This window comes from Eptesicus fuscus, chromosome 11 (genome assembly GCF_027574615.1).
Source record: "Eptesicus fuscus isolate TK198812 chromosome 11, DD_ASM_mEF_20220401, whole genome shotgun sequence".
NCBI lineage: Eukaryota > Metazoa > Chordata > Mammalia > Chiroptera > Vespertilionidae > Eptesicus > Eptesicus fuscus.
The window spans coordinates 38,429,939-38,445,973 of NC_072483.1; the positions used below are offsets into that span (position 1 = coordinate 38,429,939).

At 36.8% G+C, this 16,035-nt stretch overlaps 1 protein-coding gene across 3 annotated transcripts in view; it reads right to left on the reverse strand.

The window, feature by feature from the left end:
* BAZ2B (bromodomain adjacent to zinc finger domain 2B) overlaps positions 1-16,035 on the reverse strand; it is a 306,755-nt gene that overhangs the window by 119,857 nt on the left and 170,863 nt on the right. For all 3 annotated transcript variants that reach the window (XM_028141153.2, XM_054722921.1, XM_054722922.1), the window contains exons 14-16: positions 9,973-10,183; positions 1,704-1,796; positions 1,527-1,588 (exon numbers count right to left, since the gene is read on the reverse strand). In XM_028141153.2, the coding sequence (XP_027996954.2) occupies positions 1,527-1,588; positions 1,704-1,796; positions 9,973-10,183 (366 nt within the window). The remainder of the gene's footprint in view (positions 1-1,526; positions 1,589-1,703; positions 1,797-9,972; positions 10,184-16,035) is intronic.

Genomic DNA, 16,035 nt, shown 5'->3' on the forward strand with positions numbered 1-16,035 from the left:
AATTATATATATGTGTAATATGTAGTAAATATTAAAACTTAGAGTCTCTTTGGCAGAAACAATTTACTAAGGAAGGAATTCAAGTTTACAACTGACTACTTTTAATTACAGTAAAAGAATGAATGTACCATACAATTTGGGTTTTATATCTATCTTTCAAAAAGTGAGCATTTGCTTTGTGCCAGGTACTGTAGTAGGCACTTTTCTCTCATTATCTCATTTGATCTTTAGATAATGCAGTTATTTTTCTTTCATAATGGAGGAGATAGACTTAGAGGTTTATAATTCATTTAAGAGTCACAAAACCCTTTTTTATTTTTAAATATATTTTTTTATTGATTTCAGAGAGGAAGGGAGAGATAGAGAGAGAGAGAGAGAGAGAGAGAGAGAGAGAGAGAGAGAGAGAAAGAGAGAGAGGTCAATGATGAGAGAGAGGTCAATGAATCATTGACTGGCTGCTTCCTGCACTCCCCATGTTGGGGATCGAGTCCGAAACCCAGGCATGTGCCCTGACTGAGAATCAAACCAATGACCTCCTGGTTCAAAGGTCGACGCTAAACCACTGAGCCACTCTAGCCTGGAGCAATAGTCTTAAGTAGCAGAGCCCATATTCAACTCTAGGCTGCCTAAATACAAACTCTTAATTATGAATCCCAATTCTAGATCAACTCTCTCTAATCATACCGCTTTAGTCAATACTAGAAGGAAACTTAAAAGATAACCACATCAAATCCAACCCAAGCCATTTATTTAGCAGCTACTTATACAACACAATTGACTTCATTTCATACTTAAAAATAACTACTTGCTGTTTAAAAATTTTGAAGGAATAGGAGTCTCCCCCAATTTCCTTTCTGCTTTAATGGTTAGGTGAATATGTAAGAGATGGAAGAGTAGTTCACATATTCCCATCTTAAATGAAGTTGAATGTCTTATTAGGCAATGCTTTTCCCAGATGAATTTAAAAATTACTTCATCTACTGATACTTAATTTTGAAAACTAGATATGGGAAGAATATTGTAGATATACAAAAGAATGCTAGATAATAATGCTTTCTTCATTTTTTTGCAGTAGTAATTTATATTTTAATTTTTAACATTCAGAAGCAATGGGGCTTACTTATTCTATATAACTTGAGTTTAATTTTTTTACTAGTACTTTACATATTTTAGAACAAGCTTTTGTTATGAAAATTTGAACATTTAAGCACTATCCTTCATTATTGATATATTAATTTTAAAAGTTTGATAGTTGTCCAAGATGCCAACTCACATTCAAGTTCTATCAGGATATTAAAAGTACTTATATAAATTTATGTTTGGTGATCATTTTTCAGACAACTTGGAAGTAGGAGACGTGGTTTAAAAATGAGGTGAATTTTAAATAATGAAAAGGAAAGTTTCCTAAATAAGATATATAACATTAATATGAAATACTAGTGAAAATAAGGTGAGTATTACATATACAAATAGATCCCAAAAATAACACCTAGGTTTTAAAAATCAGTTCCAATGTGTAAACTTACCTGTTGTTTCATAATCTTTATCTGTTCTTTTTGCTTTCGCTTCTCCTCAGCGGCCATTATTGCTATGATGAAAAACCAAAGCACAGATACCATCAGAAAAGGAATGAAGAAGAGATGCCTTTCATGAATTATCCAATATTTATGCTTCAAGTTTATGCTCTCATTTAAATCACCCACCTTGTTGTTTTTTAGCTTCTTTGGCAACCCGAGCCTGTTCCTGCTTTTGAAGTTTTCTCAAAAGCTTTATTTGTGCTGCTTGCCTGGCTATTTCTGAAAAACACAAAATTTTAAAAAATATCATTAACAACTTTACATAACTGCCAATCTAAAAACAACCTAAAAACTCTGTGAAACTGGTATCATCAGGAAGGACACACTTTTTTAAGAAAACTGCCTAAGGTTAGAAACGAAGTAGTAGAATGGTGTGGCAGAAAATGTCATGTTTATTTCCCTTAAAAATTGCCAATCTATTTCATCAAATATGATCCTATACAGTAGGTCCTCAGGTTACATAGGAGATCCGTTCCTAGGGCACGACGTAATGTGATTTTCGCCATAAGTCGGAACCCACATACATAAGTACCTTTGTCACTCACATGGAACACATACACAGCAGTAATGAAGTCAAACAGTAAAAAATAAATAAAAGAAAGATAACAATTCCTGACCTTTACTTGTGGTAAATAAATAATAAAAAATATAAATCACATATGTACATACGTTGAAATAATGGAAATTTTTTAAAAATAAATAAATGGGAGATGGTGACGTAACCATGAAACGACGTAACCCGAGGACTGCCTATAAGAAACTACCCAAAAATGATGCTTCTCTTAATTCTCGTCACAGAGAATAATCTGAGCACATTTCTTTTCACATTTCATCTAATTGCCACTTAGTAGAAAAGTAGCTGCAAAAAACTCAATTTACCTTCAGTCTTAAAAACAACAAAATGTATAAAAAAGAAAAAGAACCCAAAATAAAACAAACATAAAGTCACCCCAAACCTAACACTTCAGCTATATAAATGCTAAAGTTTCTGAATCCAATGAAATTTTCATTTATGGAGAGAGACTAAATCTCCTTAAAAAAAAAAAAAAGCATAGAGTAAAGGACAACTAACTTAGTTCTCATAATTTTTAAGGATAAATGTATGACTAGAATAGACGGGCATAACAATGTTCCCAGTTCTTCATTCCTCCCTCTATCCATGTCATTTGCAATGTGACTCTGCAGCTCCTCTCATCAAGACATGCAATATATTTTCTTGTCCTTTGATTCTGAGTTCAGTCATGTGATCTTCTTTGGCCAATAGGATGTTAGCAGTTGTGATGTAAGAGAAGTTTGTAAAGTGTACTTGAACTCTTTCTACTCTTACTCTGTGCCTTGTCCTTTAGAATGAGGACATGTTTGGGCTAGTCTGCTGGAGGTTGAGACACATGGAGCCAGTTGACTGCCAACATTTGAACAAGAACAGCCAAGATCAGCAGTGCTTCCTTATGTACCTCAAGCTGTTGTCATCTGCACATTTAATGCTTAGTGGTGTACACCACTGACGTTTTGTGGTTGGTTGTTTCCCAGAATTATTGTGGCAATAGGTAACTGATACAGAAAACATGCAATGTCATGCTTTCTCTACCAGCAAACTTTGTTGGAATACTTCTAACTATAAAAGTGGTTTAACCATAACAACAAAAATCATTTCAGAAAATACTTTACATTAGACATTGTTTTAAACTATGTCACAGATGAAGTTTTAAGAAACCTATATATTTTTCCAACACCATTTATTTTATTTTATTTATTTAATTAGTTAGTTAATCCTTACCCAAGGGTATTTTTTTCGTTGATTTTTAGGGAAAGTGGGAGGGAGAGGAAGAAGGGGAAGGGGAAAGAGAGAAAGAGAGAGAAAGACATTGATGTGAGAGACATCGATTTGTTGCCTTCTGCACAAGCCCTGACTGAGGCTAGGGATCAAACTTGTAACTGAGGTATGTGCGCTTGACGGGGAATTAAATCCATGATCTGAGCTGATGCTCTAACCACTGGGAAACACTGGCGAGGGCCCAACACCATTTACTGAATAGACTACCTTTAGCCATTGTATGTTTTCGCCTCCTTTGTCAAATATTGACTATAAAGGTGCGTGTTTATTTTTAGGCTATTTTGTTCCATTGATCTATATGTCTGTTTTTATGCCTGTAGCATGCTGTTTGAATTACTATGGCCTTGTAGTATAGTTTGATATCAAGTAGTTTGATTTTCTTTTTTTTTTTTCTTTTGTTTGATTTCTCCAACTTTCTCAAGATCACTGTTGTATTTAGGCACTGTTGGTGGGAATGCAGATTGGTGCAGCCACTGTGTAAAGCAGTATGAAGTTACTTCAAAAAATTAAAGATGGAACTGCCTTATGACCCAGCAATTCCACTTTTGAGAATATATCTGAAAAAAACCCAAAACACTGATTTGAAAGATTTGCACCCCTATGTTCATTGCAGCTGTATTTACAATAGCCAAAATTTGGAAACAATCCAAGTGTCCATCAGTAGATGAGAGGATAAAACAGCTATGGTACCTTTACACAATGGAATACTACTCTGCTGTAAAAAGGAAGAAAATTTTATCCTTTGCGACAGCATGGATGGATAGACCTAGAGAACATTATGCTAAGTGAAATAAGTCAGTCAGAGAAAGATAAATACCATATGATTTCACTGCTCTGTGGAACTTAATGAACCACTAAACTAACAAGGAAAATAGAGACAGACTCATAGCTAGAGAGCAGGCTGGGGATGAGGGTGGGGGTGAGGAAGGGATTGAGCTAAAAAGAAAAAAGAAAAGAGAATGAATTCATGGACACAGAAATAATAACCACACCTATAGATTATATTCACCAATAATGAATATAATTGGTAACACCTGAATTACTTGAACACTATTAATTTCCACCACTTATAGAATGTTGTATAAATTTACATAATCTTATTTAATTTTTATAGCAACCTTATAAGATAGGCAACATTATGTCCAGTTTACAGAAGAATAACTGTGCTCAAGAAAGTTAAATAGCAAAGCCAAGATATAAACACAGGTCTTTCTGACTCCACAGTCTATATACTACTACTTCTGAAAACTTTTTTTTAAATATATTTTTATAGATTTCAGAGAGGAAGGGAGAGGGAGAGAGAGATAGAAACATCAAAGATGAGAGAGAATCTTTGATCAGTTGCCTCCTGCACAAGCACCACTGGGGATCAAGCACCACTGGGGATCAAGCCCACAACCCTGGCGTATGCCCTGACCAGGAATCAAACCATGACTTCCTGGTTCATAGGTTGACACTTAACCACTGCTCCATACCGGCTGAGCTTTCTGAAAACCATTAAGAAAATTTGAAGACCTTGAGATTTTAGATAAGAACTCAATTCTATATCCTTGTAACAGCTGAGATGAAGTTGGTTACTATGGCTGATTTTCTATCATCAAGACTTAAAAAAAGGAGAGGGGTCTAATTTTTTCTAGTCAACTGGAAGTGTTAATGAAAGATGAAAGGGAAGCTGATGCTAAGTATATCTCCAATCTAATAATGTTCATTGTTAGGGGGCTACAAGCATCATCAAAATTTCTGAACTACATGAAAGGGATCTCCTGTTCACAAAATACTTTGGGAAATAAAAATTTATCAAATGACCCACAGAGTCAGCAAACTCTAATAATAATAATACACCTGAAGGATACTGTTCTCATCTATGATAGTCCCAGGTAAAGATTTAAGAAGTGAAAACTTTCACTGAATTCTGTTTTAATGCCCTAAATATGTCTTAAAATATAAGATGTATTAAGTGGTTAAAAAATGTGGTGTAAGTATGACCTTTTGTTCTAAGCTGAATTGATGATCTCTAACAGAAGTTTGACATATATATATATATATTATAAAAAATATATATATATTTAAAAAAACTATAATATCTAAAGTTATATATTTGTGTATGAATATATCAGTCAATTTTAAGCCCAACACAAGTACACAGTAATTTTTATTTTTAAACCTTGAGGACAGAAAAACATTAAAAAGTAGAACTCATATTTTTTCACTTTAGCAAGGAAGATAACAATGATACAATTTTGATTAATTAAAAAATTATGTACCTTAAATTCTATATTCTGAGCAGTAGGAGATGTGAAGTAGAAAAATGTAAAAAAGTTAAGGACCCAATGGAGGAGGAGAATAAGTAAGAAACCTACAAAATTCTCTCAGACTCTGAGGAATCAACTATTCCAATATCTACTCATAAGAGATCTAGAAAATTCACTCAAGCTCTGAGAAATAAACTGTTCCCAATATCTTCTCTTTTATTTGTTTATCATTGCTGGATATATTGTTATAACTATCTTTTGAAATATTAATTTACAAATATATATTACTAGAGGCCCGGTGCATGAATTTGTGCTCCAGTGGGGTCTCTCGGCCTGGCCTGCAGGATTGGGCTGAAACTGGCTCTCCTACATTCCCCGAGGGGTCCTGGATTGCGAGAGGGTGCAGGCCAGGCAGAGGGGACCCCACTGGTGCACGATAGGAGCTGGGAAGGAACACGGGAGGTTGGCCAGCCAGAAGGGACCGTGGGAGGGCTCCAGGGTGTGTTTGGCCTGTCTCGCTCAGTCTCAATTGGCTGGACCCCAGCAGCAAGCTAACCTACTGGTAGGAGCATCTTCCCCCTGGTGGTCAGTGCACATCATAGCGACTCGTCGACCTGTCAACTGTCTGCCCCTTGGTGGTCAGTGCATGTCATAGCGAGCGGTTGAGCAGCCTTAGCATATCATTAGCATACTAGATGCCTGGTGCACGAAATTCGTGCACTTGGTGGGGGGTGTCCCTCAGCCGGGCCTGCACCCTCTCACAGCCTGGGAGCCCTCAGGGAATGTCCAACTGACGCAGAGGTGAGAGAGGCTCCTGCCACCACTGCTGCACTCATCAGCCATGGGCCCCGCTCAAGACTTCTGGCTGTGCTGCACTCCCCCTGTGAGAGCGCACTGACCACCCGGGGGCAGCTCCTGCGTTGAGCATCTGCCCCCTAGTGGTCAGTGCGCATCATAATGACTGGTCGTTCCACTGTTTGGTCGATTTACATATTGGCCTTTTATTATATAGGATTATGCTTTGATTGGCTGAACAGATGACTGGATGACCAAGCACTTATCATATTAGGCTTTTATTATATAGGATGGTTTAAAGACGCTGTATGTCTGCTAAAATTTCAAAGATAAAAGTTTACTTTGAAAAAAAAAAGTTTATTTTCACATAGAATTAGAGATATTTTTAGTATAGCACATTTCTTTTATTCTATGATGCATTTTTAGACATCTACAATCTGAATGTGTCTGATTTTCAATTTTAAACTGTCAGACTCTTATCTATAGTCTCTGAGATAGAGAGCTCTTATGTCACAATGCTTGAACAAACGTTCAAAATTTGCATTTATTTTACTCTTCTGAACCTCAAATTAAGTCCAGTTTGTTAGTCTAGGTCCATGGTCGGCAAACTGCAGCTCGTGAGCCACCTGTGGCTCTTTGGCCCCTTGAGTGTGGCACTTCCACAAAATACCACGGCCTGGGCGAGTCTATTTTGAAGAAGTGGCGTTAGAAGTTTAAGTTTAAAAAATTTGGCTCTCAAAATAAATTTCAATCGTTGTACTGTTGATATTTGGCTCTGTTGACTAATGAGTTTGCCGACCACTGGTCTAGGTGAATCCTAACAAAATATACTATGGAACAAAAATTTCTAACATCCCCTCATCTTAACTACCCCAAACTGTTACTGTAGAAGCCTTTTAGAAATAAATGATAAAGTGATTTGTTCCTACTTTCTTTTTCTCTCCCCCCCAAACATGCATATTATATCCCATACACTTGTAAATATTAGTAATAATTACTCATATACTATTTTATATACATAGTTGAGAAAGAATACACACACACACTAAGGTCAAAAGTAGTGAAACTGGAAAAGTGCTACATAATACAATAAGGGAGAACTATGTAACAGAATACAAACTAATTTGAAATTTACAAGGAGAAAAATCATTGGGTAAAAGATGAATAATTAACTTCTATTATAATAAAATAAAATTTAATTAAGTGTGCAAATATAAAGTTGTCATTTTGGGCACTATTAATATTTGTGTTAGATATACAAAACATGCAAGAAGAACCCATGTTTTGGGTATCAGTTAATATTAAGCTTTCTTATTTTATGCAAACAATGCACACTCCCTATTATTATACATTCTTTAGAAGAATCAGTAGTTTATTGGCAATACTGATTATAAAACTCATCATGTATTGCTATATCTGTTCATATATTAACTTTAAAAAATATCTTCACTAGTAACTATTCAGGGGAGATGAAAACCTTAATAGAAACCACAAAAAATAACATATTAAAGCAGAGAAAAATTTATAGGACATGAAGTTATATGCCAGGCAGTGAACTGCATGCCATTGGTAGAAGTGTGAAGTGGAGTAATCTTTTTGGAGATAGTATTTGCCTATTATTTACCAAAACTTAAAATACACATATCCTTTGATTCAGATATTTTATCTCTAGGATTTTACACTATAGATAGCCATACCTATAGAAGATATGTGTAATACATATGCATTGCAGCCTTAGTTATGATAGCAAAGATCAGAAAACAGCTTAAACTGTCATCAAAGAGAGACTGATCAAATGAGTATGGTAAAGCAATATGTGGCATCACTTACTACTACTATCAGCCATTAAAAGCATAAGGTGGATTTAAAAGCCTTGATACAGAAAGATGTTCAAGAAAATTATGTGGGAAAAAAGCAAGCTAATAGTATAGATACACTATAAGTCCATGTATTTTAGAAATCTAAAGGATATATATATTACATGTTATATTGCATATTTACATCTACATTATATGTATGAGTATGTATGTACACATTTCTGGATAGATTAACAAACTTAACAATTTTACTCATAAGTGTCTTTTATTTTTAAGTGAGTGTGAATAAGTGTCTTTTATTTTGTAACACTCTGTTCTATGAGCTTTTGTTGTGGATATCTGTTTTATAATAAAAACAAAGCAGCTAAAAAGAAGTCAATATTATAATGGTGTTTACATAAATAAAAATAAACCAGGCTTTTTATCCAGAAATAAACAGAACAAAACAAAACAAAAAACACAGAAGTAGTAAAATCCTGTTAGTCTTTTTTGTCAATTTTATAATTAAACCTTTATTTTACATTGACATATATGCTTATATATATACTAGAGGCCTGGTGCACAAAATTCATGCATTCAGGGGAGGTCCCTCAGCCCGGCCTGTGCCCTCTCGCAGGCCAGGAGCCCTCGGGAGATGTCTGACTGACGGCTTAGGTCCGCTCCCCGCAGGGAGTGGGCCTAAGTCGGCAGTCGGATATCCTTAGCACTGCTGCAGAGGCGCAGCTGGAGAGGCTCCTGCCACTGCTGCTGCGCTCACCAGTTGTCAGCCTGGCTTCTGGCTGAGCGGCGCTCCCCCTGTGGGAGCGCATTGACCACCAGGGGGCAGCTCCTGCGCTGAGTGTCTGTCCCCCTGATGGTCAGTACGCATCATAGCGACCGGTCGTTCCGACGTTCGGTCTATTTGCATATTAGCCTTTTATTATATAGGATGCTTGTGAACACAAGATACCAACACATATATTGATATACATTCAAACAGTCTTAAGAGGCTTCATATTTGTAACCTGTAACTCAAACCCTTAGCAGAATTACTTTAGTCAGCATTCTCTGTGTCAGATATAACAGGAGATATTCATGTTGATAATTCAGGTATAATTTAAAATCATAAATACATTTGAGGTTATTATGAGCACTTTATGCTCAATAAATGATCATTTTCATTGATCTTAAAGTGAATACATTCTGATTTAAATATATTAGATGGGCATTTTGAAATTATGTAATATTTCCAAACTGCAGAGGAACCCAAACTAAGAGCCTCAGGTTACTCACCAGTAATTGGAGTTCTCTGATTGAAAATTTACTCCACAAACCCACATATTTTGGTTATTCCCTTGTACCACCTCAAGGAATCAGGAGCTGTTAACCTGAGAATTCCAGAAGGTTGGCACAACCCTGAGGTGTGTGCCAAGTGCTGGCTGATTCCCTTTCTGTGTGAGCCTTAAAAGCTTATCACCGATCTTTGTAATTCTAAACACACAGGGTAGGATGAGTTTGTGAGTGTAGCTCTTGAAAGGAGCTCACCTAATCAAGAACTCCAGTTACCAGTGGGACTCCTAATTTTCCCATTTTTATTTTAACACAGATATCTACATTTTAGAAATTGAGAGCAGCGTCAAATCATTCTTAAGTCAAAAACAGAAGAAACATACTTTTTAGTGTGAGTATTGCAGTGTCAGATACATTACGCCTTTTACCTTGAGCTTGCAGTTTTCTTAGCAATTTGGCATCTGTGTTATCTAGAAATTCAGCACCGCCAACATTCGGAGGCCGGCCCTTCCGACGTCTCATCCTGGACTCCTCTCTTGCCCGCTGTCTCTCTGGATTTGGCGGTCTTCCTCTACGGCCCTCCATTGCTCTGATGCGAGGAATGACATCCTCTTCTTTCAAAAGACACCACTGCATTCCCTTTTAATCAACATTTTAGAGAAATAGCGTTAAAAAATAGACACAAGTGTTCAGTAAGTCAGAAAATTCTAGGTAAATTTACAGACATTTTGAAATGTATAAAGCAGGTACAATCCTTAAGAACTGTATTTTTAAAATTAAATTTATGTTTATATTTGTTCATGACCTTAGGCATATCTTTTGTATTCTAACTTTAAATACCTAAAGAGAACTATATCTATATAAACAAAAATTATATAAATAGAGCTATACACCTTAATCACCATTTCTGAATTATAATGACCATAACGTTGGCAGATAATTAAAAATACTAGTTGTGTGATGACACCTTATAGATTGTTCTCATGGGTTATTAGTACAGCCAAATACTAAGCTATTTCAACAATAGATGAAAGTATCTTTTTAGAGAAATCTTATAGCTAATAAATCAAGAAGAAATGCAAGAGATAAAGTATCAGCATTTTGCAATGTCTGATGAATTAATGGATCTAAGCATCAAACTTGCAGGGCTGCCAATCACCCACAAGAGAGACAACCAGATAGACATCAGCTTCCTGATAGAGGTCCACTCCATCATCCCTCTATACTAGTCTTGCCTTACCAAAAAAATCACAACTAGATTTGATTAAATCTCTAGATTTAATGACTATAATTTCACAGGAAAACAGGGTGAGAAGTGTATGTTAAATTACATAGCAAAATCCAGTCTATAGGAAATTACAAATTACCCATTTTCTTCAATAAATTTCAAGAAGTAAACAGATTATAAGGAGCCTCACAATATGTATTAAACAATCCCAAAGATAAGTGTGGACCTTACCTAGATCCTGATTCAAACAGACAAAGTGGTCAGAAAATTATAACAATTATAGGACAACTGAAAATTTGAATAAGGACTGATATTTGAGGATATTAAGAAATTATTATTTTAAAGTGTGATAATGGTACTGCAGTACTCTTGTAGCCTACAAGAGTCCCTATCTTTTATATAAATAAATTGAAATATTTACAGATGAAGTACGACATATAAGATTTATTTCAACAAATTATGGAAGAGGAGAAGCAGATGGGGGTATATGTTAAACAATATTAGCCACGTGATAATTTCTAAAGCTGATGATGGGTACATGGTGTATATTATTCTGTCTACTTTTGTGTCTATTTGAGATTTCTAATTATAAATTTCCTGACAGAAATACATACAACAGCATCATGCTAGTGTATTACAGGAATACTCCTGCTCGGTGTATAGATACAATCTGAGTCTGGTTTCCATTATTCTCCGTATGTCAATCAAAACAAGTACAATGTTATGTTTTCTTACTCATAGCAATATGTCCAAAGTAATATGCTCATGTATAGAAAAGGCATCCTTTAAAAACAATCCTTTGAAGAAATTGTTTTAGTATTCTGTTTCTTATTTTTTTCAGAGATAACTCATTTAGTGTGAAAATTAAGGCAATTTTATAAAATTATTTTTTTCTTAAAAGAATCTAGCTTAAAAGAATTTAGCTTGAACCTTTGTGGGTAATTCTGCAACCAAAACCAATAAAAAGTTCTCAAGTTCTAATTTATGCCATGATTCCTAACCTAGGGCAAGGTGTCTGTGAATACCTCATTAAATGGGTACTAAAGATACAAATAATACTCCTGCTACCAAAGCTGAGGACAGCTGCACCTACATTCCAAGCAGGGTATTTTATTTCATTCATCGTGAATATGTAATATATTTTCATCTTCACATCAGCTCTACCTAATAAAGAGGTTTTGGTTGTTCCTACAGCACAACTGAGGGAATTCAGGCCCAGTGAGGTTAAATAATTTTCTGAGGAATAGAGGCATTAAGGAATAGAACTGTGATCAAACCGCAAGACTGTCTCACTCTAAAACCTTGTTCCTGACCACTGCATGTACCTCACTGATGTTACAAACATGTTCTTTTACTTAGTAAGTATCTAATCATGATATTCAGACATGAAAGCACAGCCAAGATTATGTCAAGACAGAATTGTGTCAGAAAAAGCTTTCAGGCATATAGTCCATAACAACAGGTTAAAAGTAATAACTATACTAATTCTTTTCAGTAATTCCCATGTCAAAAATAATTTTTAAAATTAATGCTGAGGGCCCTAGGGGGCTTGGCTCAGTGAATAGAGGGTCAGCCTGCGGACTGAAGGGTCCCAGGTTCGATTCTGGCCAAGGGCACATGCCTGGGTTGCAGCTTGATCCCCAGTGGTGGGTGTTCAGGAGGCAGCCGATCAATGATTCTCTCTCATCATTGATATTTCTATCTCTCTCTCGCCTTCTCTCTTCCTCTCTAAAATCAATAAAGAAATATATTTTAAAAAATTAATGCTGAGGAAAATAAGTGTTTTTTTGCTGAGATTTCAAAGGAAGTCAATAGGAACAATAGTTAAACTAACTGTATATTTAGGCCATAAACCTCTAAGAAGGAAGCCATCAAGACAATTTTATGTTCATCAGTATGAGAAGCTTTTGATTAGTTTAGGTTTTCATTTTTCTATTCTGCTCTCAGGCACCAACACAGCATGCATCACATAAATTGAGAAATATACAAGTAACATCTGTGGCACTAGGAATAGCAGAGAGAGAGTGTGTGTGTGTGTTGAGGAATCGCATTCAGTTTTAAAGTATCTTATTAATAATAAAACCAACTTTTAGCCAAGATTTAAAGGGTTAAATCAACCTATCTCTTTTTTATCCAGTTACAATTTTTAGTTATGCTTTTGTTCATTGAGAAAAACATACCTATGTCAAAACAGGAATAGAATATTTTGGGCCCAAAACTTATCAGAGAAATATAGTAACACTAGAGGCCCGGTGCACGAAATTCATGCCCAAGCGGAGGGGGAGGGGGGTGTTCCTCAGCCCAGCCTGCACCCTCTCCAATATGGGACCCCTTGAGGGACGTCCGACTGCCTGTTTAGGGCAGTTGGATATCCCTCTCACAATATAGGACTGCTGGCTACCAACTGCTCACCTGCCTGCCTTCCTGATTGCCCCTAACCACTTCTGCCTGCCAGCCTGATTGGTGCCTAACTGCTCCACTGCCAGCCTGTTTGCCCCTAACTGCCATCCCCTGCAGGCCTGGTCACCCCTAACTGTCCTCCCCTGCAAGCCTGGTCACCCCTAACTGCCCTTCTCTGCAGGCCAGATCCCCCCAACTGCTCTTCCCTGCAGGCCTGAGTACTCCCCCCCCACTGCACTTCCCTGGAGATCCAGTCACCCCCAACTTCCCTCCCCTGCCAGCCTGGTTACCCCTAACTGTCCTCCCCTGCAGGCTTGATCGCCCCCAACTGCCCTCCCTTGCAAGCCTGGTCCCTCCCAAATGCCCTCCCCTGCTGGCCATCTTGTGGTGGCCATCTGGTGTCCACATGGGGGCAGGATCTTTGACCACATGGGGGCAGCCATCTTGTGTGTTGGAGTGATGGTCAATCTGCATATTACTCTTTTATTAGATAGGATAGAGGCCTGGTGCATGGGTGGGGGCCCGGCTGGTTTGTCCTGAAGGGTGTCCCAGATCAGGGTGGGGGTTCCCTTGGGGCATGGGGCAGCCTGGGCAAGGGGCCTGTGGTGGTTTGCAGGCTGGCCATACCAGTCGGCCACCCAAGAAGAGACTCTGGTATCTGGGGTTTATTTATCTTCTATGATTGAAACTTTGTAGCCTGGAGCGGAGCCAAGCCTCCTGCTCACTCCGTGGCTGCCGCCATTTCTGCTGGAATTTATTTACTTTCTATAATTGAAACTTTGTAGCCTTAAGCAGAGGCCTGGGCCGGCCAGGCTGCAGAAACTTGGCTTCCTCCATTGCCAGGGGGCAACCCTAGCCTCCTCCTCTCTGCAGCTCCATGGCTGCCGCCATTTCTGTTGGAATTTATCTTCTATAATTGAAACTTTGTACCCTTGAGTGGAGGCCTTGGCCCACCAGGGTGTGTGGAAAGCTTGGCTTCCTCCATTGCCGGGGAAACCCAAGCCTCCCTCCTGCTCACTCAGTGGCTGCAGCCATCTTGGTTGGGGTTAATTTGCATACTTGCTCTGATTGGCTGATGGGCATGGCTGGTGGGTGTGGTGGAGTGATGGTTAATTTGCATATTACTTTTTTATTAGATAGGATTATCACTTACATTTTGCCCTTGGCATTTAGAAAGTAATTATTTTCTAAGAGTATTGCATATGTTGGGCTACCTGTATCATCTGACTCCCAGATTTTAGAAAATGAGGAATGGATTGTTACAAAAATCAGAAGTTATCTTACAGCTTTAATTCACTGAGCAGCCAAAATAGTTGTAGGTATTTAAAAAAAAAGTATTTTTCTCAATAAACTTTCCCTTAAAAAAGCAAATACAATTTATATCATTTGATTAATTTGTTATAAGCATTTTGTCAATTAAAAATTATGCATGAAAACAGTTAATTTTTTCTTAATTTCTAAGAATAAGATAGCAAATAGTTCTTGAAAATAATCTTTCTTGACTAATATTTAAAAGATGAATAAAAAGAAAATCGATGATCAACATTATGGACATGGTGACAGATTAAGTCTATTACACCATTATAATTCCGCTTTCAAGAGCTAGTAATTTAACTTTAGCAATAACACATTCATTTCTATAAATACTATAGAGAAAGAAAAGGAAAAAAGGGGTTTACATGTTATTTCAGAAGATTAAAAATAATTAAAGTAAATAATTATATAAGTACACTATATACACAGTAATGCATTCTAAAAGTATACTAAAAGGCTATATTATAAAAATAGTTTCCATTACGTAAACATTTGTTGAGGCACCTACTCTGTACAAGGTATAACATTTTCTAAAAATAAACTAGAGCAAGCCCTCTCCTCAAAAGCCTGACATTCTTAACTAGGACCTTAGGCTCCAGCTGTTCTAATGCAGGTGATTCAAGGCCCACACCCTGAGTTGTAATGAATTTAAAGAGTTTAGAGGCTGGAACAGAAAGTTCTCTTGATTGTCCACTTACACAATAATGATGGTCTCAATTAGGGCCTGAGACTTAGAGCTAGAAAGGAAGGCAAATACATCAGTCTTTTTCTAGAGAGAGGACTGCCAGGGTGTGAAGGAGGAAAGCCTAAAGGGAGACCAAAAGAGTTGGGAGTAGTCTCTAGGCAACGTGGGAAAAGACATGATATGAGGTTTCCTTCCTGAACAAAGTTAAGATCCAATGTGGAGAAATACCTGAGAAAACTGGCCAATACATTTATTGCTCTTAGTCTTATATGCTTTAAAAACGAAATAAGCTTTAAAGAATTTATTTTGGGGAGAAAGCAGCTAAGTGAAGTAAACCAGTCCACCAAAAGCCAGTTCACTGAATGATCTATTTGCTAAATTACTGAAGATTTTTATTTGTTTAAGTTTTAGTATCACCAAGATTTTGCTGCAGCGGTTTTCCTTGGATTTGTAGTCCTGGGACACAAGGTGTCAGTTACTCAGGTTAACAATTGAGAAGCCTAGAGATTCTCATATGCTCAATGTTATATAAGTGAATGGATGAACTTTATTCATATTTTCCTGGATCGGGCCCCATACATATCCCAGTGAAACAGCTTTTAATCTGGGTAAGGTATCTGGTCTGATGATTCTGGGTTTGTTAGTCATTTAGTGAATTGATGATTTTTATCAACTAATTTTTGGCTAAATAGTTTTCAGTAAACTTAACTGTGGCTCAAGAAAACAAAGTTAATATTTTTTACTACTTTTCTCTTTGAAGGTATACTTTAAGAATCCTTTACTTCCTAATAATTACTTTATGAAAAAAACTTTTATAATGTTATACCTAAAGGGAAATTGATCTTAAAGACCTCTTCTAATATA